At 33.2% G+C, this 27,609-nt stretch overlaps 2 protein-coding genes across 2 annotated transcripts in view; both read right to left on the bottom strand.

Moving 5' to 3' along the window:
• Window positions 1–425: 425 nt before the first annotated feature.
• Window positions 426–1,944, bottom strand: LOC108362547 (laccase-21-like; the record flags this gene model as incomplete). Its single annotated transcript, XM_017615581.1, has 2 exons — window positions 426–1,098; window positions 1,919–1,944. Coding segments are annotated over 2 exons (621 nt in total), but the record flags the coding sequence as incomplete, so codon positions are not given.
• Window positions 1,945–3,516: 1,572 nt separating this feature from the next.
• The window catches only part of stw (laccase), a 36,898-nt gene continuing 12,805 nt past the window's right edge, over window positions 3,517–27,609 (bottom strand). Inside the window, exons 5-11 of the mRNA XM_017615588.1 lie at window positions 21,284–21,468; window positions 15,572–15,767; window positions 15,289–15,501; window positions 10,300–10,530; window positions 10,043–10,185; window positions 6,336–6,531; window positions 3,517–4,155 (exon numbers count right to left, since the gene is read on the bottom strand). Coding sequence (XP_017471077.1) covers window positions 3,563–4,155; window positions 6,336–6,531; window positions 10,043–10,185; window positions 10,300–10,530; window positions 15,289–15,501; window positions 15,572–15,767; window positions 21,284–21,468 — 1,757 coding nt within the window. The 3' untranslated portion in view covers window positions 3,517–3,562. The remainder of the gene's footprint in view (window positions 4,156–6,335; window positions 6,532–10,042; window positions 10,186–10,299; window positions 10,531–15,288; window positions 15,502–15,571; window positions 15,768–21,283; window positions 21,469–27,609) is intronic.

Here is a 27,609-nt window from a genome sequence, read left to right as displayed (position 1 = left end):
ATTCTTTAATGAAAGAGTACGAGTCCTTGTTCATAAAAAATAAAATAGGTTTTAAGAGCTCTATAAAGTAAGATCTTCAATATCTTTCATGAATTTGGGTATACGACTATTAACTATACTCACCTAAATATTCTGTTAAATTAATACACAATTTCTTGTACATATATACTTTAATTTAAATTTATTCAAATCTCAATCAACATTTATAGCTTTATGACTAAGTATAGTAGGTGTTATTCTTACATAATTAATAAACATTACCAAATTCCACATTCTTTGTACCACACATTACATTTAGTAATAATAACTATCCTTCAAACCAAATATATTTTTATTCGGAAATAAAAATATTTGGAAATCAAACAGTAAAAAATACAAACGGAAATCAATACATATGTATTTATGTATAACAAGAACCCTAAAATTTCAAATCCATAAATTTCTGATAAATCACTTGAAAATAAAACTAGAAATTTTTACAAATTCGCATATCGTTCACCTCGCTACCACATAGTGATAGGTGGCATATGATTACCGCAACGTGGAAAGCTAACCGGAACTGGCGGCCAGTCTGCGGGCGTGCCAACTTGGAACAACATATTCATGCCGATGACAATGTGAAATTGGAAATGACAATGGAACAACCAAACACCGGGATTGTCAGCACGAAACCGCAACACTGCATAGCCATTATTCGGCACGGCTACAGTATCCTTCAGCGCTGGCTTGAGAAAGCGACGTTCCAACAGGCCACGCTTATCCAACTCCAATGCGTGCTGTAGATTCATACGTTGTAACTGCATATCGGGCGAACGGCCCATGCCCAATACCACGAATGAGGTGCCATGCAAATGGAATGGATGACTAATATTTATCTGCTGCACTTCGTCGACCAGCACAACTTCTACAACAGCACCAAGCGGTATATCGACTTTGTGTACGCATTCACAATTTTCACCGCATTTGGCGGGACGGTTGTCGCTATTGCAAAACAATTCTGGTGGTATGTCATCGTATTGAGAGAGTATTGTAGATGGCGGTGATACATAGGAGATCTCATCGATAAGCGATATCAAGTGATCGGCATCCGAAGCGACTGTAATGTGAATAATGGCAGGCGATTAGTAAAATGGAAATTAAACGGCTATCGGGGTGTGTATGTGTGTGTGTGTGTGCGAGTGGGAAATAAAGTTGTATGTCGAAACGTGCCTTCGCCGAAGTTGAAAGTAATGGCGTTTTCTTTTCTTGACACTTTAAAGAAAGAGCGCGCAATATGCATATGACGATGCTGAGAAAAGAACACGAAAACTTGACAGCCGTGGCGCAGGGCAGAACTAAAGCAACATTATTTCGAGAAAAGAAAACGCTATAAGATTCATGATTTTGCTATTGAATTTAAATGCTTTGCGATTTTCGAGAGTTTATTAGCCTATTCACGTACTCCAGGCTTTAAGCGGAAATAGTCGGAAGGCATTCCCGTACACACATTTATATTATCTTCAGTACTATCATCCGGACTACGTCGGTCTATTTGTGACTGAATCCTGAAGTACGGAACTATAGCCTGTATGTATATTAGTGTGGCAAAAAATAGTAAAAGTCGTAATTTTAATGCACTCACCCGCTAGGATTGTTCTATACCGAAAACATTACATCCCTGTTTTTTTTCATTTTGAAACCATAAAATATTTAGAGATCGCTCAAAGCGCTCAAAAGTTTTCCATGTATTTCATGTGAAGGGAAAATACAAAATTTTTCGTAGCAATGGTATTCAATTATTGAAAATCAATATTTTTCGATCGGAAAACTTTTCTTCAGGAGACTTTCAATAATACCTATTTTGTATAGGTCGTTTAAAACGCAAAGAAATGCAATGGGGCACCTTTAAAAAATTGCTGGATTTTAAAAATTGTAAAATAAATAATTACTGAAAGTCTCCTGAAGAAAAATAGAGTTTTAAGGGTGAAAAATATTGATAATCAAGAATTCTAAACCATTTCCACGTAAAATGGGTTTCTTTCAAGGCACACAGCTACATATGTAGTATGCATTTCAGCAAAACAACATTTACGTGTATTGTGTTGTTGCTTCTGATCTCTAAAGTGTCAAAAAAGTCTTAAGATTTTTTTTACAACAAAGTTTGCCATGTGAAATACAACAAAATTAAAAAAAAAATTAATTGCTGCAACTTTCTTTCTTGTATGCTTCCAGAGACATCGATCCATCCAAAACTTTGAGCGCTTTGGGGGCCTCCAAATATTTTTTTATTTAAGATAAAGGAACAGGGGTATATTTTTTTCGGTACAGAACAATCCTAGCGGTTTTTAGGACCACTCTAATGTACATATATATTTCAGGCACCGCATCGGCACCGTTCAATATGGACTTATAATTAAATTTAATCATTATTTTATGATTTTTATATCGATCATGCCATAGCATTAAATTCGTACTCAGTTTTTCTGAGCTTAAAGCATTAAAAGCGGTCTACATTATAACGATTAAAAATAACCGAAAAAGTAAAAATCCAAAAATAAAGATTGGTGTTGATCGAAAAATAAAAGTCAAAATTTAACGATTATTTTTTAGTTAAAAAATAAAAATAATAAAATACCGATTTGCAATGATCTTAATTAAAAATCTTGGTATATAATGGTTATTTTCGGTCCCTGAAATATATTAATAGATTTATTTTTATCTCTCAACTTAGGGGGAGGCAGCTTCAATTTTTTGTTTGGAATGTGTAATTTATTTTTTCTCGTTTTTATTTCTTTGAATTTTGAACAAGGTGAAAGTAGGGGCTACAAATTTTTCTAATTAAAAATCGTACATTGTTGCATGCTAACGTATTTGGAGAGTACTATTGCGTGGTATACAGTTTGAAAAGAAGCTTTAACTTACCGAATGTAACGGCCTTGCGTATTTTTTTTTTTTAAGTTAGTAAGCCAAAATTTATTATTTATATGTATTTAAATAAAAAATTAAAAATAATTTAGTAATTAATTACAAGTATGTATCACTACAGAAAAGTCAGTTGCTGTGACTCTAGGTAATACAAATACAAATACAAATATCGTACATTAAATATACATAGTACATACACAGAGAGAAATAAAAATATTTCGCTACAAAGAATTATACATAATCTGACTACAAATACATACACAGTAAGAGCGTGTGATTATGCTAAGTGTATACAAATTATGAACATTGCTAATTTTGAGTAATAAAAATGAAATGAAATAGCAGTACATAGCAGCATTTTTTTTTCTACATAAATATAATATAATGCATAAACAAATAAAATTAAGAATAAGCACATGAAAGAATAACGCTTGCAAGTACATACATATGTACATATATGTTTGTATGTACGCGTATGTATGCATGTAGGTATAGACTTTTGTTGTGGTTCCGGCGAAAATTTTGCTATTTACAATAATAACCAACAAAAGTAGTAGACTGGCACAACTCGACGCTTTAGTGGCTCCTTATGCCATTTACGCAGCTCACGCATAGCTACTTTGCTAACTACTCCTCTACTGACCCAAAACTTGGCCACTCAAAAGTACTGTATGGGTGGCAAGTGATCGCCGCAACGTGGAAAATTCGGCGGTACTGGTGGCAAATCATCTTGTGTGCCTATATGAAATATTAAATTCATGCCAATCGCTACATGGAAGAGGAAATGACAATGGAAGAGCCAAAAGCCGGGATTGCTGGCACGAAATCGTAGAATTACATAACCGTTATTTGGCACGGCAATGGTGTCCTTGAGTGTCGGTTTGGTGAAATCACGCTCTAGCATACCCAAGCGATCCAAATCCAAAGCATGTTTTAGATTAATCTTCTTTATATTTTGATCCGGTGAACGTCCCAGACCGACAACGTAATAGGGTGAACCATGTAAATGAAATGGATGACTGAGATTAGTTTGCTGTACTTCATCCACAAGCACCACTTCGACGACAGCGCCAAGTGGTATGTCTACTTTATGTACGCACTGACAGTTATTGGCACAATTTGCCGGCCGATTGTCGCCATTGCAGAAGAGTTCCGGTGAGACGTCGTTCATTTGTGAGAGCAGCGGCGCCGGTGGTGAGGCGTAGGTGATTTCATCGATCAGCGATATGAGATGGTCACCGCTGGGAGCAACTGTAATTTACATAGGATGATTTTGGTTTGCTTGGTTTACATATGTATGTATATTTATAAGTGTTTAGTTTTAAGTTAGTAAATGGGGCGATCTTGTTTTCTTGCGAAAATGAAAATTTAATTTCATTTATTTCGCATTTTTCTTGGAGCGCGTAGCAATCGACGGACATCGTACAGAGAAACTCAGCTGAAAGTTTTTAAATGATTGTATTGAGTTTGCGATAAATAAAAATTATTTATTTACAAATATGTATGTATGTATATTAGGCATATGACTTTTTAAAATTAAATATACGTATGAGGAGTGGGTGAGGCGTGATGAAAAAACCAAAAAAAAAATAGGTTTTGATCAAAATTTGGTACAAAAAGTTCTCGCAATTCCGAGAAAAACAACAATTTGTACTGAAAAAAAATAATCATAACCTTGTGTTCAGCCAACTAAGTTAAAGTGACCTGAATACCTAAAAATTCTCAACAAAAAGTTTGAATTTTTTGGTGGAAATTGGTAAAGTGTCTTTAATTCTAATTTTTTGTATACAAAAATATGTACATAAGTATATCGTCACCTTAATTCACCAACACTTTTTTCATAACTGCGTTTCTTACAGATTTTGGTAGGACCGTCATTAAAAATTTTAAAGTATTAGTACCAAAAAATTTGTTGGTTATGACCTTTGTGAATTAATTGTGACAAAAACCTCATTCTTGTTGGGGTTTCATCACTCCGCATCCTCCCTCATAAGCATACTTAACTAAAAAAAAATCATATGCCTAATGTATACACTGAAAAAATGAGCCATGCAAAAGTATATTTAAACTCTTAACACGTTGGCAGCTAATTAACTAACTACATGTTTTTACTTTGTAGCATGCAAAGGCTAAGCGAAAAATTGATATATAATTTGGAAAGTAAAACCGTGTCTAGCCAGAAACGAATATTCATAAAACTTTTTCAAATACAAAATCAATATAAAAGTCAAACGTGCACTATACGGTATTTTTAAACTTCTACATTCAACTTTCAACTCAATCTAAAGGCTTAAATAAAACGGTACAGATTGCAATATGTTTACATTGCATTTACAGAAAAATATTTCACTGTTTTTATCTAAAGGCCGTGCCACACTATTGGTATATTTGTACAAATTTGTACATTTTTTACTTTGGGCAATTGGTAAAAAAATAAAAAAATTGGGACGACATTTTTTTTTTGTACTCACACGATTGGTACAATCGAGCGAGCTCCTATTGAAAATTTTAAACAAATTCTTTGTCGTGATAGGGATAAAAGAAAATATTCGTGCATTTACGTGATTGGGAAATGATTTGCATTGAATTTTGGCCAAATGCCCAACCGTGTGACACTGCCTTAACACATTGAGTGCCGTTTTCTCAAATAGCTCTTAAGTTTATCTACCCTTTAAACTAATTTTTTCTGAACAAAATTTGTGTGTGTGGGCAGATAAATTTTAAAAACTTAAAAATTGAAAAAAAAAACGGTCCTGAATCTATTAAAATCGAATCATTCAAAACCTAAACAAACAATTCGTCTCGTATAATAACGGTAAAATGAAAAGAAATGTTGTATCATTAAAAAAAATTTTATATGGAAACAGAGTGACCATTATCTCTCTAACACTGAAATATGTGCTTTTAATTTCCAAATTTTTCTTTAAAATATTTGTAATACAATGCCCAATAGAAAGACCGCATATAAAGTTAAAGAATTAGATAATTGGGACCATATGTATGCACATAATTTTACTGGCTGGCAATTTCCTATGCAAGAAAATAGTAAATTAGGGGAAAGTGGTAACTTTTCTATTCTTTTTGTATACCACTTAACAAAGCGCTAGTATGAATATATTCTACTTTGTAGAACACAAACTTGACTAGTTAAAATAATAAATATACAAATTTTAATTGCTTGGAATACAATACAAGAAAGTATATAGAGTTGGATGAAGTGAAATAAAATCTGTTTAACAAACAACTTTGTATACAAATGTAATACACTTGAAGATGATCACAAAATATGTAGGATGTACATACGTAATTTCCATTCATGCGAAAAGCTATTTAAATGCATTCATGCTGAATTTACTAAAATTTACTAAAGAAAAATTGCTACCTTTTTACAAAATTTTAAGGACTAGGGAGAAAGGACTTCCACAACTTACCTAAATAGCGGTTGTAAGTATTGGCAATAAATAGATTCTTCACATCGTAAACAAAGAACCGAAATGGTAGGAAAATTTTTACATCAGGACGTTCGACCAACACGCCTTTGTCCACAGCTTTGGCATTTTTCAAATTCGAGACACAAACCGCATCGTTGCGTTTACGGTTGCAGATAGCATCCAAGGGGTTCATGACCTGTGCAAAGATGAAAGGGGAGGAAGAGAGAAAAAGAGAGAGAGCGAGAGAGAGCGAGAGAGAGAAAAAATAAACGTTTAGCAATGAATCATTTAAAATTCACTTTTCATTTTCGATTTGATATTTGTATATTTAATTCTTTTGCAACAGCTTAGTTGTATTGAATTACCTTGAGCTTTCACTTATATACACGTTAAAGCAGTGTTTACACGTGAAAGCCATTTTTGCGCTAATTTAGCAAATTTCAAGCTTTTGCAAAACAGTTATGCTCAGAGAGAGCTTTTACTCTATGCGCGCCCAATCTACAGATAGCTTTAAAGCAGTGATGCGCAGAGAGAGCTTTTACTCTAAACGCGCCTATACAAAATGTATGGAAAGCTTAAAAGAGCTTTGCCCGCGGGCAAGGCGGTGCCCATTAGTGCTTTAAAGAGTTCCGCCCGCGGGCGTTGTTTTCAGCATGACTCTTTTACATGCATGATAACTAAATTTGAGGAGCTTTTGCGCAATTAACAAAAATACTTTTGAATCTATTTCAGCGATGGGCAGAAAGAGCTTTTACTCTGCACGAGGCCTATACAAAATGTATAGAAAGCTTAAAAGTGCTTTGCCCGCGGGCAATGCAATGCCCAAGGCCGATATATTTTACTTCAGTGACGATCATAGAGAGCTTTCAACCACGGCACGGGCGTATAAAATCTACGGAAAGCTTTGAAAAGCTTCTCCCACGGGATAATAAGTTTATATTATCACGCACAAGTTGAAAGCTCTCTCTGGTCGTCGCAGATTTACATACTTCAGTGACGATCAGAGGGAGCTTTTATCCCGTAAGCATCTAGTTCGGTGATGGCACTGCTTTGCGCGCGGGCAAAGCTCTTTTAAGCTTTCTATATATTTTGTATAGGCGCGTGAAGAGCAAAAGCTCTCTCTGCCCATCGCTGATCTAGTTATATAAAATTGGTAAACAAATTTTAAAACTTTTGCCAGTGGGCTATGTTTTGGTCGTCATTGATTTACTTACCTTCGCTCAAAAGTGGAGAGTTTTATAGTTGGAAACTTGGCGTACTTTAAGGTTCATATTTACATAGGGCGTTGCGTAAACAACATTTATGTATTTATTGTAAGGTAATAACATGTAATATTTATAAATATCATGAACGTTTCAAAACAAAAAAAAAAATACCGTAAAGTGCATGTATAAGCTGTGCATAACGAAGATGTAAATCTTTTAACTAAAAAAAATTTATATTTATTTATTAATTTAATTATTTTACAAATATATATGTATTTATTACAATTTTTTTAGTTTTTTTACAAAGTTTTTCTTTTTTATTTTAAGCAAATATTTATATAGAATAACATGGTGCTTTGTTGCTGTGTTATAGCTGTATACACGTTTCTGAGTATAAGTATTTTTTTGTCTGTTTATTGGTGTTTTTTTTTGGCGATGGTACCGGATTTGGGGATACGTTTAGCTCAGCATCTCACCAGGTACATACAGTCAATGTAAATATATTACAAAACATGTCTATAACTATTTGGTTTTTTTCTGTAGGTGTATGTGTGTATGTTTGTGCACCTAAGTGTACATATTAGGGTGGACCGGAAAACAAAAATTTTGCTTTTGGAAGTTTTAATAGCGGGGAATCTTTGCATTCGGACGTCAATAGAATACGCCTAAACATGTTTTGAAAACGGCTTATACTTTCTGCCTCCCCTTTTTGATTGAAATTTTGAGGTTTTTGTGAATTCTAAGCAAATAACGTAATTTATCAAAAACATTTTTAGAAAAATTTTAGGTAACCAGTTTTATAGGTCTATAAATATAAGATAATAAAAAGCAAGTTTGAAGTGGCTGCTCGTTTTTGGGATTTTTTGGATTTATGGATTTATACAAAGCAGAAAATGAGCAACACTTTCAACAAAAAAAAAATTTCTTAAATCTAATTTAAGTCTTAGCTGCTTCAAATTTGTACTTTATTGTTCTAACATTTAATGGCCCACAAAACTAGACACCTAGAGGATTTCTAAAAATGATTTTGATAAGAAATGTTATTTGATTACATAGAATTCGCAAAAATCTGAAATTTTAATCAAAGAAGGGAGGCAGAAAATATTAAAAAATTAAAAATTTTTTTAGCGATAGTTATTGACGTTCAAGGGCAATAAGCCCCCGCTATTAGAATTTCGAAACGTACAATTTTTTTCGTTCCACCCTAATGCACATGCTTACATAAGTATGTATACCTTTATAAAAACGTTTAAGTGCATACATACTTTTAATACTATTTTCATATATGTGATTGCTACATATTATTGCATATTTATGGGCGCTGAACAGTGTTATTGGGATATCTAAGATATACAGAAACCGAACTTCAAAGAAAACCAGCAGGGAAGTTTTTCTGTACAGTTTAAACTCTAGTTCGCCATCGGTCTCGTTTTAACCTTTCGTGCTCCATATACACATGGACACAAAAGTAATTGAAGACTTATCCATAAATACAAAAAAAAAAACTTTTTACACTCAGTTTGAATTTTTTACATTTAAATGAAACTATGCACTACATTTAATTAAAAAAAAAATTAAATAATTGATAACAAATTAAAGGCAAGATGCATTGAAGGAATATAGTGAGTAAGGATATTGCAAAATTTCGTTGGAAGTAGGGCATTAGAAAAAAAATTAATAATAAAAAAAACGAAGCAACTTAATTATTTTACAGTCATCTATAAGCTTAAAAATATATAAACTAAATCAAACGAAATTGGAAAATAATTACAAAAAGAAGCAGCATAAGCTAAGTAGGAGTGGTAAAAAATAAAAAAATGGAAAAAAAAATACAAAAAAATTAAATTTAAAATATTTATCATTTAGTTATTTTATTCATGACTGCTGCGCACAAATCGACGCGCAAATCTCGTTCTTTTTCCGCTTTCACATCCAATCACCGTGTTTACACAAGGTCACGTTCACTTCACTTCTACCGCTCACGTTCGCATTTCCCCTGTGTACATCATTCCTCTCCTAAAGTGTATATGTATGTATGTGTGCGTGTCACGCAAGTCTTATGTTGGCAGAGCTTGTGCATTGGTAAAGCTCATAAAAGCACGAAGTTTTTTTTTTAATTGTTCCTATTGTTGTGGTAGATAAAATGTTTGTTACTCGTGAGCTTTTACATGATTTGTTGATGCTATATTGATGATGATTAGAGCTTTCTAAGCTCATTCTTAAAAGACTGTTTCCTCGTTTTAAGCACTATTTTTTAACGATGATGTTTTGATAAAATTAACTTTTCATGTTCGGTCTATTTGTTTTTCATCATTCCTTTTAAGGCTGTGCTTTTTGCACTTCACTTGTCGAGGTGCTTCTTTTTTTTTACAGAACACATTTTATCATCTTTTGTGGCTTGTTTATATTAAGAAATTTTTTTACTATATATTTTTCACTTTCTATATACTAGAAGAAGTCTAGAAAGAATTTGGCACCTTTTAGGTTATATTAGAGTTAATTAATCGGTATAGGCGCCTTGTGATCACCGCACGTTGGGAAACCTGGTGGCACTGGTGGTAAGTCGGCATTTGTGCCAACTTGCAATATCAGATTCATACCGATCGTTATGTGGAAGAGGAAGTGACAATGGAAGAACCAGAAACCTGTGGAAAAATTAAATCATAAGCACGAACACATAAAAGCTTCTCCAGAAAAAGAAAAGAAATTCTTAAAAGCTCTTCGAAAATGTTACTTAATAACCTCAGCATGTCACTTACCGGGATTATCCGCTTTGAAACGTAACACCACGTAACCATTATTTGGCACTGGCAGTGTATCCTTTTGTGGTGGCAAATCATATTGACGGTGCAGCAGACCGCGTCTGTCCAAGTCCAAGGCGTGCTTCAAGTTAATTTTCTTGACGCTGGTATCGGGTGAGCGACCTATACCGATAACGCTGTAGCTGTAGCCGTGCAAATGGAAGGGATGCGACAAGTTAGGTTGTTGAACTGCGAGGGGGTGAGAAGATGGCATAAGTTAGTCTTATAGGTTTCGACAAATAACTGCAATTGCTAAACAAGCAGAATATGTAGGTATATATTTACATATATATTCCAACCCAACAATAAAAAAAAAACACTTAAGAAAATTATTTTATTATCAGATACCTGTTAAAATGTCTGTAACTGTCAGCTTAAGTTCACCTGCAGATCCTATTTATAATGTTCGATATATGCATGCCTCGTGCCAACAACTTTGATCTGTTACTGCTGAAAGCTAACAAGTACCACCCAAAAACAAATACTTAAACAGGGGACAAAAATATGATACAACTTGGGTTAGATATTTGTTGAGCTTTTTGATTCCGTTGAATTTGTATATTTATGTACAAACAGTAAAAGCTCGGTGTAATAAATTTGAGGAGCGTAAACAATTAGTTAGTTTTACCCAAGAGTTTGCTTTGCGCGCATAGGGGGTCAAAGTTATATTCGTACCCAAGATAGGCAGAGCCCAAAATGGTGCACATAGGGATTTCATTTGTCTTAAAGGCGCTTGAGAAACGGGTTAATCTGCAGATAAGGAGGGGATCCCTAAAGTCGTTTGCCATCAAATCAGCGTACCTTCTGCAAGGGCGGATCATTGAGTAATCCTCCTTGCAGAAGATATTCGTGGTTGGTGCTTTCCTTGATATCGATGAAGCTTTCAAAGACGTCCTGCCCGAGGCAATGGTAAATTCCATAAGTAACTGAAAACGTGCTTTGTAACAGAACCGTTGCGACAGAGTATGACAACGCTAACCAACCAGAGAAAGTGCGTAGAGGTACCCCACAAAGGGGAGTTCTCTTTGGGTTATTGTCGTCATCGACTGCTGGAAACTTTGGCAAAATCGACTATCGACTGGTCATGTATGCTGCCGACGTAGAACTGTTAGTTAGAGGATAGTTTTTACACTGCCTGTATGAATTTATGCAGGGAAATCTGAACTTGTTTAAGAAGTGGGCTGGACTGTTACCTACTATTTAGCTGCAAACCATAAAGAGAAGGAACCTGCCTTTTACTCCCGTTTTTCAGTCTCCCTCTATAGGCGTTTTCCCATTAGCGCTCCCACAGCGTCAGATATGGGGCTTGCCCGTGACAGAAAGCCGTCCTGGACGCCGTACTTCGAGAAAAGTTTTATATTGTTGCAGTGGGGTCATTAGAAAGCGCTGTGACCTTTTGCCGAGGGCGGTTTACTGGTTATATGACCATAATCAAACCAATTTTATTGTATGATGATCTCAAGTGTTGGGGCACAGTGGACATCGGCAAGCAGCTGCACAGAATGCACTTCAGGAAAAGCTGCCGCTGCCTGCGTCGCAGTAAAGTTAAGAGGCTCTGGATTTAAGTAAATAAAGCCTCGAAAGCATTTCTTACCGAATTGATGGCTGCACTCCCTTACAGCATTTAAGTAGATCATTCACTTCCTACATCCCGTACAGAGTGGATGGAATGGGGCTTAGTTTCAGGGACCATTGTCCTGTAAACTATTTCACGGATTGATTGCTGCTGGATGGAAAGGTAGGTGGAGGTGTCTTCTGCAGTGTTTTTCAAGCAGAAATAGCCGCAATAAAGGATGCATCGAGCTATATGCTCACAAATATAATACTTACTTGGTGGCCAGGCGATAATCAGGGTACCAAAATCTTTTGATGATAGCTTCAAGAACGGTAGGAGAATGCCGGAATTCTCTCTCGATGGCAACATTGTACTTCGCTATCAAGATTATTTGGTCTCAAGAACCACCGATTAAGGTAATGGCCGTCGCTGTGGCTGAGTGGTTAGATGTGCATACTACTAGCCCGTGGGACCTAGGTTCGATCCTTAACCGGGGCAAAATCTAAATTTGAAAAGAAACTGTAGGCCCCTTTTGTGTTATAACATCAGGTCACACGCCACAAATTGGGGATGGAGCTCGACCAAACACTTAGCAAAACTGTTAGCGCCAAAACATTATTATTATTATGTATAGGGGAATGCAGAGGTCTTCATTGCCTGCATTTGGTTAGCTTCTGATGACAGATGCCCTTTTAGTCAGCCTAACAAATGCTGGGTGAAAACTTGGGATGCAAAGTGGCTAGGTCCACATGGCCACTGGTTAATCGACAGCTGAAACAGTGTTCTTAAAACCAAACAAGCCACGTCTCTCGTGACTGGTCGGGGAGATCGCACCGGATATTGTCCGACTAAAATTCATGCGGCGAGGTCCGAGGGTGGTATGGAAGCATTGTCCTGAGGATGTATCAGACTAAGCCGAGCATACTTTGTAGATCCATCAAGTTATAACTTAGGAAAGTTTTATTACATGGCAGTTGAGAAGTGCATGTGCAACAATTTCACAAATTTAATGAAGGAAATTCTTGCACATGTAGCAGTACATAGTATGCATTTAGGCACCAGCAAAAATATTTGTTCGGGAAGATTTTTGTTTAAGGCGATGAACGCCTAGAAATGGGCGTGGCTCTTTTAAAACTAAAGTTAACAAAAAGTTGATTTTACTGTGGATTCGTGAACAAAAATTCGACCCGCAACATTTATTTTTAAATCGAAGAATGTTATAGAAATGGGCATGTCAATTTTAGGACCAAAATTTAAAAATTTAAATTTCATTGTAGATTTCGGCAGACTGTCTTCACACTAACGACATTTGTTCCCCTTTTTTTTGTAAGAGAAGAAAGTCTTATTTCAAAGTTATTGCAAAGGCGTATTCAAAATACTTTTTTTTTTTTAATTCTAAAGAAGGGGTTCCAATTTTATTAAATGTTCAAAAACAGGAATAAGATTTTCTGAGCTTAAGTAATGTTAAATACACATTAAACAGTAAAAAAAAACTAAAAAAATTAAATCTTGCTATCGCACACTACGCAACTCTTAACACTATATGCATCGACATCCACTTGTAATTCGCTTTACTATCCTACGACTAGCCTAAAAAAGTAATTTAGTAATCTTAATACGAATTATTACGATATTACTTAAGATTTTCCTGCTAAACCACACCTTAGGTTCAGAGCGAAGCTGAACTAGTTCATGTTTTCTGCAGCTGCCTTTTGAATGAACTGAACAACAAAAAAACAAAAAAAAAAAATGTCTATGCCACAAACATAAAATTAGTGAGAGCGCAATGTGCAGCGGTGAATTAGTATCGGAAATGCCCAAAGGCGTTGAAGTTATTTTTTCCGTTTGCTTGTGTTTAGTTAATCAAACATTTAGTTTTATAATTTTCTCACAATCTACATACAAACAATCTACAATTCACCATTTCGATTTGCTGATTTTATAATTTTACCATAAACGTTAATTTGCGCTGAATATATATATATATGTACATAAAATCTTGGCTCGTGGGTGCCGCTGTTGGTAAACTATAAATTACATGCAGGCATACAAATGTATATATATAGTACATACATACAGTGGCGGTCAAAAATGGATGAATGGTGTTTAGTTTTTAATATTTACAATATTTTCCAAGCTAACATTTTTTTGATATTTTTTTTAATAAAAATATGGTTCATACTTTCAAACTTCATACAGAACTAAGAAAAATTACACACATTTTTATCTAAATTTCGAGCTTTTTAACCAGAATTTTCAGAAATTTTTTGGGTATGTAGCTAACAAGCTTATTAAATTCTAGTAAAATTAGGGCAAGCTTTGAGCGGCTGAAAAGTCGCATTGATTTTTAATATTTTTTTTTTTTTTTGATGACGGGTTTTTCATATAAATATCATAATTTAGGAAAACGGACGCTGAATTTTTTTATTTTTGTTTGCAAAAGGTCTTGCGCATATTCTTTCATATGAAATTCATCTTTATATCGATGGCTGAGTGGAAGATCGACCTATCTCGGCTGCCAGTTCGAAAACGCTCTATCTCAGAAAACTTTTCAAGAACGCCCTATTTCAGAATTTTATTGAAAAACACCCTATCTCAAAATTCGGTTCAAAAACGCCCTATCTCACTTCAAAATGTATTGAAAATATGCTGATATAGGGCGTTTTTGAATCGGCAGCTGAGATAGGGCGTTTTTGAAACGAATTCTGAAATAGGGCGTTCTTGAAAAGTTCTTTGAGATAGAATGTTTTCGAACTGGCTGCCGAGATAGGTCGATCTTCCACTCAGCCATCGATATGCAAAAAAGCGGAAAGAGCTGTCCACAAAAAAAAAACAGTTATTAAAAACCAATGCGATTTTTTAGTCGCTCAAAACTTGCACTTATTTTATTAGAATTTTATAAACTTGTTAACTGCATGCCCAAAAAAATGTCTAAAAATTCTGGTTAAAAAGCTCGAAATTTAGATAAACATTTGTGGAATTTTTCTAAGTTCTGTATAAAGTTTCAAAGTGCGATTTATACAGTTTTTGTTAAAGTCATGCTTTAAGTTTTTATAAAAAAATATCAAAAAAATTTTAGCTTGAAAAATATTGTAAATGTTTTAAAAACGAGAAACCATTCATCTATTTTTGACCGCCACTGTACATATTTGGCAACATTTCTGTAATCTATGCGGCTCTACAGCGATTGTTTGCATCCGGTTGGGAGGCACCTGGCATTGCACTGAGGACTTAGATTTTACTTATTTACTTATCAATACAATCGAATTTTAACAAAATGCTTGTGTCTATACAAAAAGGAATGTATGCAAAAAAAAAAACCAACTAATCGTAATAATGATGTTAAGCATTAAAAGACATTCAAAATTTGTAAATATACTTATCTCACTCACCTTCGTCAACTAGCACAATTTCCACAATTGCATTCAGCGGTATATCGATTTTATGGGTACACATGCAATTTGGACCACAATTAGCGGGACGATTATCACCGTTACAGAATTGTTCAGGATTGATTTCATGGAATTGCGAGGTAAGTGGCGCCGGTGGAGACAAGTACGAGATCTCGTCGACGAGAGAGATGACATGATCACCAGTGGGCGCGACTGCAACAGCAAATTGGAGGTTTTCATTTATATATTTATATATGTACATATGTATGTAAAAAAAACTTACCCAAATAGCGATTGTAGGTGTTTGGCTGGAACAGCTCTTCCGGACGGTAAACGTAGAAGCGGAAGGGCAAGAAGATCTTCACATCGGGCGTTTGTGTTAAAATGTCGCGATGTACATCCAGCGCACTTTTCAGCTGACTCACGCAGATAGCATCGTTTCTCGGTGTATTACATTGGGCGTCCAGAGGGTTCATGACCTTTGTTTTATTTTATTGTTGACAGTTTTTTTTTTTTTTGTTTTCATATTTTTTATGGCAATTTACCGCATTTAATTTTAGTTTAGTTTTATGATTTCATTTAGCGTAAGCATTGAGGTGTTGTGCATTTATATACATTTGTGCCATTTATATTAAAAAAAAACATTGGTGGTTTTTGGTATTAGGTTTTTGGTTTTTATATACAACATTTCAAATCAAATCGTTAAATTTTTAAATTTTGCAGAGTTTTTTCCGAAAGATTTTTAACATTTTTGATGATTTCAGATGTGAAGACATATTGGAGTTTTGCAGTTTTGGTTGGGGTTGTTGGTTGATTGGTTGGTTGAATGGTTCATTGTAAAGAAAAAAAAAATTGGTAAGAAAAAATATGATTAGCATAATACTTGTAACTATACAGCTAGAAGAATAAAAATGTCTTCATATTTTTTGTAATAAAAATATGTCTTATTTACATTTATGTACAATACTAATAATTAAGAATGGGTAATTATTACATAAGTTTTGTTAAATAGCTTTGAAAACAGAAAATGAAGAAAAAGGAAATTTAAAACTGAGTTTTTATATTTTTAACCGACTTCAAAAAAAGGCGGAGGTACTCCTAAATTATTATATGAGAACTTAAGTCGGTTGTGTTTTTTGCTTAAAAATTACTTATAAAATATGCTGATATAAATATGGCGTATTCTATCGTCACAGCAAAAGTCATAAAAAATTATAGTTTTAGCTAAGGCAAATCCCGTACCGTCAGCTTTGAAATATGCTCTTAAAGCAATTATCCAAGCCTTCTCGATTAACACGCTAATTGAGTTCGATTTACCATACAAAAATTCAATTATTAATTGCTCGATTAGTACTTAATTGAGTGTTAATTGAATGCATTTTTTCATGCAACCCTGCTGGGTATATTTAATTTTGACTTTAAAGTATGTTTATTGAACAAATAGCAATCAGCTGTTTATTTCTGGTTCTCTTTTACAGCTGATACTACATCAGGGATGGATAATTGAATTTTCAAATTGAACCCAATCTGCGGAAAAACTTTAACTAAAAGTAAAAAAATTTGTAGGTAAAATTTTTAGGTAAATATGTATTTTTGTCTGTATATATTAAAGAAAATAAGAGGATAACCTTTCCCTTTCATACCATTTCAACTTCTGCAATTTGGCTATGAAAAGAAAATTTCGAGACAAAACTATGTTTTAGAAAAGGTGAATCACTCTCCTCCGAGTTCTTCGATCTGACATTTTAAAAAGAAATATTCTGTCTATCTGGCGTAATCTGCTACAGTTACGTTGCTTTGGCCACCTTTTTATTATCATTTGTATGTCCCTTCACAAAGGAGAGAGGCTATTGCACAAGTTATCTACACCAGAAAATGCATTGAAATGTGAATAAAAATAAGAGCTGATTTCCTGAAAAGTTATTTGACTACTTTCATAATGTAGCCAAAATGGTATGTTAGTACCGAAAATATTTTACAACTAAATAAAGGTACGGTTGCATATTTTTTATGAAAAAATAGAATAACTTGGAAAAATATGCAAAATCGTAGTTCTGTGTACAAGTACTCCTTTCCGATACTGAGTAGGTATCGATACCAAAACATTTTTTACAAAAATAAAAGACAAACATTAGAAGGGAAATGTTAGATCTATCTGTCTATCTGTCTGTCGGAAATTCTGCCGATGTGAATTCAAGAGATTTTTTAATGCAGTTTTTATGGAAATTTCATGAATTTTACTATTTAAAACCGATTTTAATTTGTAAAGTTGCCAGCAAGTTTTTTTAAAAAATTTTAATAGCTTTTATTTTAAAATGTATTTACTTTTTTTATAATCTAACTGGAATAACAGATTTTTTTACTTACGTACTTTTCGTACATTTTTTTGTCGCACTTATTTAGTATAATTCCGGTACAAACTATAATAAAAATGGCGTAAAAAATGATTGAGGTAGGCAATATCGTCAAATTGTTTGTCGAGAAAAAAGGTCTCAAAAATATTGTGCTACGTCTTTACACAAAATTAAGGCTCGAATTTTTTGTGCTATTTTAAAAAACTTATATTAAAATATTAATAAGTAATATAAACATACATATACAAATTTACATAGTACATATATGCAAATATAGCATTTACAGCAAATAAGAGTACATTGCGTTTTGCCATAAACCAAGATACTGACTTTATTATATTGTTTTTTTTTTTGTTCTAATTATTTAAAGTGCCATAAGCCATAGCAAATGCCACAATTTTCACAACTGCTAACTTGTGTACAATACTTTTTGATTAAATTTTTTTTTTCATTTTTGTACAATTTTTTTATAATATTTGTTTAACTAAATGTAATTGAAATTATTTATTTCTTGCAACTCACGTTTTCCCAGTGTGATTGCAGTCACAAATTGGTNGGGGGGGGGGGGGGGGGGGGGGGGGGGGGGGGGGGGGGGGGGGGGGGGGGGGGGGGGGGGGGGGGGGGGGGGGGGGGGGGGGGGGGGGGGGGGGGGGGGGGGGGGGGTGGTGCCGTAACTCAGCCACACAGTCACCAAGCGTTGGTGGAAAATTGGAATGTTTTCAACTTACCAGGTGAACAGGCGATATGTATGCGCGTAACCAATGGCTCTGCAGGCGCCATTTCTTGGTTCTTATGTAACATTTTGCCATATTTTTTATTTGCTATACAATTATCGCGCTATTGTTTAGATGCACTTTTATGTTGTTGTTTTTATTCTTGCGCATGCGCTTTATGCGCTTGCGATTTAGTTCCTTTTTGCAGCGGTTTATACTTATGTACATATGTATGTATGTATGTATGTAAAAACAAATTCAAATAGCGACAGCAATTGTTCTTTAAAATTTTTAGCTAATACCTTTGTTTTGTTTTTATGTGCCACCATATTTACAAATTGATTTGCATAAATCAATTACATGGAAATCTATAGATATTGTACTATTCAGTTGCTATATTTCAGTTTTGCATTCGAGTTTTATTGGATGTTGATTGGGGTTTGTATTTTGAACATTTGGTGATTCATCGCTTAACTATTGGCATTGAACTAATAACTTTAATTAAGTAATTTTGGATGCAGCTTAGCGAACTTTCGAGGTCGGAATATTAGAAAAATATTTTCGTGTAAAAAAAAAAATCCTTAAAGTGAACAGTTTTTGAAAGTTGATTGCATTTTACCGTTGCTCCTTATTTTTGGAGTAGGAAAAAAGTTTGCCACCGTTAAAATAGGGTTCATATTTTCCAATCAAATTGAACCGTTATTTTATGATTTTTGTATTTTCGATAAATTGTGTTTGTGATAATTATTTTACATTAAATTGCAAATATCTTGAAAACGTATCCATAGAAAAAAATAAAATAAACTCAATTTTCGGAATCACCGAGCAATTCTACATAGGAATTGGATAATGACGTCTGGAGAAAAAAAACCAAACTAAAATGATTTTTTTCTGTCAGTTTCCATATTAAACTCAAATAAAAAAAAAAAAATTTCACTTCAATTATTTTCGTGAAAATGGCTGTTAGAGTTTTGTTTATCGCTCAGAATGTATAATCATATATATATATCAAGCTTTATTTTTTTTGACGACAAATAAAGCTGTAACTATTCCAATGTTATTTTTTGCTCTGAAACAATGATTTATTTTCGAATTTTTATTTTTAGATAAAAAATAATCATTATAGAAATCGAAATTTTAACTAATGTATAAAGCTTTGTTATATCCCTAACAAATAACAATTAACTTTGGAATTTTTTTTTTTTTTTGGCAGATCAAAAACCGAATAAGTGTTCAGTGATAAATATGTTTTGCTTGGGCACCGCTTTATTTTATTTTATATACGAAATAAAGGCGTCCACTATGATTTAAAAATTCTAAACAAACTTCAAGGGTTCGCTAGCAGGGTTTGTAAAAGTTGATTTTTTTTTTTAAGTCATAAAAATTCGACAAAACTTTCTCTTTGACCAGCTATAGTTCCATGAGTTTATGAATTTATATGAATACGCTTGAATAACATGCAAAACTTATCAGTTTTTAAGTAAGTATTAAGTCAAATTTTTGCGATGAAAATAAAATATCAAAATTTCTAAAACTCTAAAATTTGTTTTTTAAATTTTGACATTTACGTGGATGTCTTCAGTTTTTGCTCATACAAAATTTAGACGTTGACATTTTAAGGGCAACCTTAACAAATAAGTATTATTAAAAAATACGGCTGATAAATTGTTGTAATTTTTAAGCGGTGTGACCCTTTGAGTTTTACGAACTACCAAAAAAATAAAACTCAAAAATTAATTATAAATATGTAGGTAAAACAACGCCCAAAAATCTGTTTTATTTTCGATAAAAAAAAAATTCAATAAAAAAAAATATTAATTATTTTTTTCCAAAAAAATTAACTAAAAAGCAGATTGTTTGTGTTAAAAAAATTTAGCTCGTATAATAATGAATATTTAGAGAAAAATAACACTCAAAAAATTTCTTTTTTTTATCAAAAAAATATAACTCGATATATAGTTTTTATTTCTGAATTATACTATACAGCTCAGAAATTTATTATTACTCTTGATGACAAAATTTTAAAATCTTAAATAAATTATTAAATAAAGTTTTTTTTTATGAAACTCATAGTGACTGCGGAATTCCTAAGAAGCAGTCTCCTTTATAATGATTAAAAATTATCGAAAAAAAATCCCAGTAAAACGATTAGCCTTGTTGGATCTAGCAAGGAAGATCTTCCAAATAAAAATTTTGACACTGCATACAAAATTCAGGATAATGGTAATTTTAAGTTCCTGAAATCCCTTAAAAAATATTTTTGCTTGACAAACTACTCTCTCCAAAGCGAAGGAAATAATATATAAAATGCTTAAAAAACTCGCGCTGCTTGCCTAGGAAGTTGCCAACGATGGTCGACCAGAGCGATCTTGAGTTAATAATTAAAACAGAATTATATTAAAGTATGATCTAATTAGTGCAATACGGATGTTATTTATAACATTTTGCTATTTTTTAAATGCACTGTATGTTAAAGTATTTTTTTCGTATGTAAAGCCTACATTCATTGATTTGATCGCGTACAGCGTCGAGCAGGCTGACGTCCCGACCAAGTTTCGTATGCAATCAGCCTCGATGACGATCAAATTGTAAAATCATGGCACTATCTTAGCTACAAACAATCACTTAGCGCACAAAAGTTCACGCATACACACACACACAAAAATTGCTTTGAGTCACGCTGTTTTTCAAAAGCGCACACAAATACATATGTACATTCAAGTATTTATATATATCGCCGCAATGGGAACAAAAATATGCAAATAGTAAATTGTTTAAGGCTATGCCCTGAATGGCAACTACATTCGTGAGTTATTCGATGTTACAGTTTTTTTTTTTTATATGATTTCGTATTTCTTTTATATTCTTTTTGTGTTGTTTTTTTTTTTTTTTGGTAATAAAGTAATAATACAAAAGCCATTTACTTACCACACCCTGTGGTATGCCGACATCGTAGGTTGGTGGAGCCGATGCTGGTTGATAGGGGCCGCGCGCATAACGCAAAATACCCAACTGTTGAGCGCGACGAATGCCACATTCACCCAAACCGCGCACCTGTATCCAGTAAGCGCCGACAGGTTGATTGGCATTGATAATGAAGTCATAGCGTTCACCTGCAAGGCGGAGGGGAGCAAATAGAGATAGGTAGAGGTGGTTAGTTAGATTTGAAAGCAAATGTACATACATATGTATGTATATAACTGGAGCATATTTCTTTAAAAAATAATATTTAACGAACTAGGAAACATAAAATAGTTTGAGCGCAGAAGTAATTAGCTAAAATAATTTAAATTTCATTAAATTGGTATTTTTGAAATGCAATTAGTCGGTTTTGCATTATTGAGCGCCTAGTTGGTTGCTGTCGTTCTATTATTTATGGTATGTTGAAGTAATTTAACCCTGACTTTTTAAATTAGAAATAATTGCGCAGTATCAATTGTTACAAATTAGCGGCTGCTCACATATTTTGAATTTTTTCTGTTTAAATAATTACACCCGCTCAGTAGTGGGTACTTTGCTGGCATGTGTTTTTTTTTTTGTTAATTATAAAGCCTGTTATTGTCAACTGACGTTTCTGGTAATATAGTAAGTCAATAAAAATGACAAATAGAGCCAAGTTGCTGAACGATTACATTGCAAAGTAAATAACTAATGTGAAGATAATATACATTATAACTATTTATTATTGCATGAAGTCGCGTTAGAAGCGGATAATGTAGTGGTTTAGAAGAGAAAAGATGGAGCTGAACTAGAGCGATGACCTGGGCTATGCTGGCTGTAAGGGCATCGATTGATTGCGGCTTTATTGGCATAGAACTGCGATTTTTGGAAACCCCACACGAATAAGTTCAGCGGGGTCAAATCGCATTATATTGGTGGCCAATTCACGGGACTTCAAGCGGTGAATAAAAAATAAGTTATATTTATGTAATTACATGCCAAAATCTATCCGTGTTAATTGGATATACATATCCTCGCTGTGGTGTAGTGGTAGGCAGTGCGCACTTCCACTCGTCAGCGCCTGGGTTCAAGCTCAGATAAATGCAACATCGCAAAAAAATATAGAAAAACAGTTTTTTCTTCACAGCGGTCATCCCTCGGCAGGCAATGGCAAAACTCCGAGTGTATTTCTGCCATGAAAAACAGCTTTTCATAAAAATACGATCGCCGTTCAGAGTCGGCGTAAACTGTAGGTCCCTCCACTTTGTGTGATAACATCAAGGCGCACGCCAAAAATCGGAGGAGAAGCTTGGCCAAACACTACGTAAGCGCCAATCTATTATTATTGTGTCCACACGGATTGGTCAAAACTTGACGAAAGTGTCAAAATTTTCTGAAATGTTGACTTCTCAATTGCTTTAAGGCGTTTTGGCGTTGTACATATATTTTATATTACATTTGCAAAAAAAAAACTCAGAAACTTGCAACTAGAAGAAAGTTATTCGCGTTTTTCTCTTGAAGCACAATTTATTTTGTATCGTTAACGTTTTTTAAAAGCTTTTTCTGTTTTGTGAAGAAATTAATGTAAAGAGTACAGTAACTCAAAAAAGTATTCAGATGTTGATTATTTTAATATTCACAAATATTTTCAAATAAATTTTTTTTGTTATTTTTTTATAAAATATTTTTCACGCTTTAACTAAAATCATATAAATTAAAATTTCAAACTTTGTTAGAAAAACTAAACAAATTTTAGTAAAAATTTGGAGCTTTCAAACAGGGACAAAGACGCGCTCTCTGGTTTTGCTTTAGTCTACACGAGAACAAAATGTAATGTCAAGAACGCTTCCGCAAAAGAACTAAATGGGAACAAAAGTATTGGGAGCAGTTTGAATGGGGAAAAAATTAGAACAATAGGTTCGGGGATGTTTTTATAAAGAACCAAATGCGAACAAAACTCTCAAGAATGTGCTCAAGAAGAATAAAATGGGAACGACACTTTCGGGTATGTCTTCAATGAGAACAAAATGAGAACGAAGCTATCGAGAACGTTTTCGAAGAGGATCAAATAAGAACAAAAAGCCGGGGATTTGCTAGAGAGCAAAACGAGAACAAAAGCTTTAAGAACTTTACGTTAATAATGAGAGCGGTGTCTGCGTGTTGGGACGAAAAATCGTTTCAATAAAAGGCATGATTGTTAATTCTAAGCTAGAGGAAAGATGTATCATTTCAATTTCCAGATCATTTATCATTGGCGTTAACTGCCCATTTATGGAATTCATTGTTCATTTACTGCGCTAGGAAGCTCCTTAGATTTTTACCCATTTCGGTTTTTTGCCAGCCGTTCTAGACACTCTTGTTCCCATTTTGTTCTTTTAGAAATGTTCCCGAAAGCATTGCTCGCATTTTGCTCCCTTTGGGAATGTTCCATAGGTTATTGTTCTTACATATGCATATCTCGTTGAGCACGTTCTCGACAGTTTTGCCCTCAGTTTTATCCTTGTGGAAACACTCCCAAAGGTTTCGTTCTCATTTTGGTTTGGGTTTTTAAACGTTCTTAGGAAAAAAACTACGAGAATGACATTCACTTTCGATCATAACTTTTTTTTATCGGTCCCGTCTTTTAAATCTGAATATTTAGAAAAGTTTTTGGTATGAAATGGCTGGAAAATCGTGTTGATTTTATTAATTTATTTTGCTGGCGGTATTTTGCACATTTATCCAAAAAAAAAAAAATTTAATTTAGTTATTATTATAATTAATTTTATGCAGTTCTATTAAACATTACCAATAAGATACGCAAATTTAGCTGCGTGAAGTACGTATGTATGTCTTTACCGTCAATTGGTTTTTGAATTTCTTTAAGCTTTCCACATCAACTTAACCACTTCAAATTCAACATGAGCACAATAAATAAACGGCAATATAAATAAACAGTTAATAAAAAAAACATACCTATATATATGAAGAATGTAAATTAAATAAACGAACTTGATCATCTGACCTTATATACGCTGCTTAAGAAGTAATGTTATTCCACTTCATTTGTATGAATGATACATATGTATGTACTTGAATTAATGCTACGTGCATTAAACAGTTATTATTTATTAACAACTCAATTACAGTATGTGGCGATTAAAAAGTTTATTAGTGAGTGTAATAAGTGTTCTTAATTAATTATTAGGTTAATGAAATCGTAAAAATATTAAATTACTTAATATGATTCATGACATTTATAAAACGAATCAGTAGATGTGTGTATAAATTCGTAGCGATATAGATACATTATAAGCCTTTTAAGATATTTCTTGGAATTTCATAAGGTAACAACGAGTGTCCTTATTCTCGGTCGTTAGTTACATATTTGACTAGAGGGTATGATCTTATTAAGTAACCATGTAAAAATTGATCTACCTAAGGCGGTTAAACTTGCAAGATGTCGAAACTTAAAAGAGATTCCAAAAAAAATTATGTATACTTATTATTAAAAAAAAAAGTTTACTTTGAACAGTTGTTATCAGATTTGTGTATAAGCTTGAAAGAAGCCGGTTTTTAAACACACACCAACAATGCAAACATATTTTTAATGAAAAATAATTATTAGCCAGAGTAAAACTTCTTATTACTCAATTATCATTGCCAGCGGAGCTATGTATATGTATGTATAGTGGCTGATGTTAGCAAATTAACTACACAATTATGTATAACAAAAACAAAAAAAAGGAAAAAATAAAATTTAGTGTGCTTAAAGCGCTATGAAATAAAAATTTTAATTTCAGCCAAACACTTGATTATTGCTAATAATAGCGCCGTAAAAAGGTGTATAAGTTTTTAATGAAACAGTTGGCAAAGTTTTGTAGAGCACAGTGGAATGGTCAATTAATTGTTGCTGTAGTGCTGAGCGTTTATAAATATGATAAATTATCTACTTACTGGAATACTTTTGATTTCTTTTTTCCAAAATACCCGCCAGAAAACAATACTTGTTTGGCAAAGTAAAACTATATAAAAGATAAGATAAAAGCGATAAGAAAGTGGGCCTGCCGCAATAAACACTTGCAGTAGCAATTACTGGTTGGTAAAGTTTTACATGGTTGCCGAAACAATTATAGGCGATAAAAGCAGGGCATTTAAAGAGCCTTTATAAGATATGAAACATTTGCATAAAAATATGTGTACGTGTGTATTTATGGAGTCGAAATGGTTAAGAGTCAGCGGTAGTTTCTTTTCGAAATGATATGGGAGCCAAGTAAAAGTGATTTTTTCTACATTTTATCTAAATAGTTATGAAAATGTTTAGTTTAACTATACGAATTACTAAAACGAATTAAATCGACTTTTTCTCAATAAAATTAATTATATACCGCCATGAAGCCACTTAAGTGAACAAATATATTAAGAATTTCAATAAGATCATGGGTAGGCTCTGCACGGAAAAAATTCAAAAATATATTTTTTTAAATCAAATGTTGTTTAGACTTTTTTTTTATAATTATAAAATTAAAAATAATTATAAAATTGTTTTATTTTTATTTTTATTTAAAAATCGTTCGAATGGACATCGACGCTCCAGCACTAAAAGTATTCGAATCGGCACCCGCTATTGGTAGAAAATGAAGAGGGAGGCCCCTCTCCATATATATGCATATACAGATATATTCTTTTTTGCTTTAAGAAGTGCTTAAATTTTGTATGAAAACATGCACTTATCTTGAAGAGCATACTTTATATGGGAGCAAATGTTCACCACCTTCAGCAAAAAAAATTGTTAACAATCAAAAATTTTAACAAATTTAATGTACTATAAAACTGAATGCCTAAATAAAACTTTTGTAAAAATTCTGAATGAAAAGTTTAAAATTTATTTGTGCAATTGTTAAATTTTGTTGAATTTTTACAAATTTTGTAAGAAAATTTGAAATGTGGATTTATGTGTGCAATGTGCCAGACTTTTACAAAAAAAGTTATAAACATTAAATAAACAAAAGAAAAATAACCAAAACTGATCAAAATGTCACTTAACTTAATCAGCTGGTCGCAAAGGTATATTTGTTCCTTAACTTAATAATTTATCTGTATATAGAACACGATACAGGGAGGGAGGGAGTTGGGGCACCCTATTACTCATAAACTCATGTACATGAATTTTCTATAATTTAATACACCCGTATTGTCATAAATATCTATTTCAATTACTTAAATCCCCTAAATCGAGTCGAAATTAATTTTTTAAACAGATGGCAACGCTCCTACGTGTGTTTAGATGTAAAGCGTTTTCAACACAATTTCTATTGATACTAATATACTAATAATTTAATTTAATTTATTAACTTGTTAAGTACATTAAAACGTGAAGTCTTTTCAGTGCACCAATAATCCAGATAAATTAAAAAATTAACTTCAACTTAAATCAAATTAATTAAATTTCAGATTCAAGTGAAATGGAAATGTACTAAATGCTGGATTGCGGAAGTTTTAGGCGGTAAAAAATTCGTTGACGGTGTGGTTCATTTTCTCCCATATAAAAAAAGTTTTTGAACTTTGTATGGAAGAAAATGCGAAACATCGTCAGCCAAGAAAATTCTCAAAAATAAGTTCGGATACTTAGCCGTTTGAAACTTCAACTAAAATTTTGATGCCCATTTTTTGAATTTGGTAAAATTTTTATAAATTTTGTACAAGGTTTGAGATCCATGGTTTAGTTTGTAGCGTAAACTATATTGATGCACAAAAAAAAATAATTAAACATAAACAAACTTATAAAGAAGTATTTAGTGCCCTAATTCTGCGGCCACAACTGTACATACTAAGTGTACAAATATACATATATTCATAAATATTTTACACAATCGAGGTGTGCACATACTATTCACGCCCTGTGTGACTTTTCGTCCGGCAATTTTTTAATACTATTCTACTACTAACTAAATAAGTAAATATTTCCCCCAAATCCCGAACGTTTGTTTACTAGTCGTTCATTTTCATCAGCTTACGCGCGGTTCATTTGCACTCAAAAATTACATACATATGTACGTATGTATGTACATACAAATGCGCTTATGTTTATGATTATGGTATATGCTGCGAACTTGCCTACAACCCACCATGCAAAACATGAGAAATAGGCAACAATCGTCAATGGCAACAAATTGGCGACTCACCGATTTATTGCTGTGGTGACAAATCGGCAACATCACTTCATTCATGTCAATTTTGAATAAAAAAGTTCTCAAAAATTCCAAAACTTATGAATATGGCGTCAATAGTATTGGCCAAAAGCATCTAAATTATGCCCAAGGACAAGATTGATA

The sequence above is a fragment of the Rhagoletis zephyria genome, unplaced genomic scaffold, assembly GCF_001687245.7.
Source record: "Rhagoletis zephyria isolate East Lansing unplaced genomic scaffold, Rhagoletis_zephyria_1.1 Rzeph_scaffold_01032, whole genome shotgun sequence".
Classification (NCBI taxonomy): domain Eukaryota; kingdom Metazoa; phylum Arthropoda; class Insecta; order Diptera; family Tephritidae; genus Rhagoletis; species Rhagoletis zephyria.
This window is presented reverse-complemented; position numbering and strand designations above follow the sequence as displayed.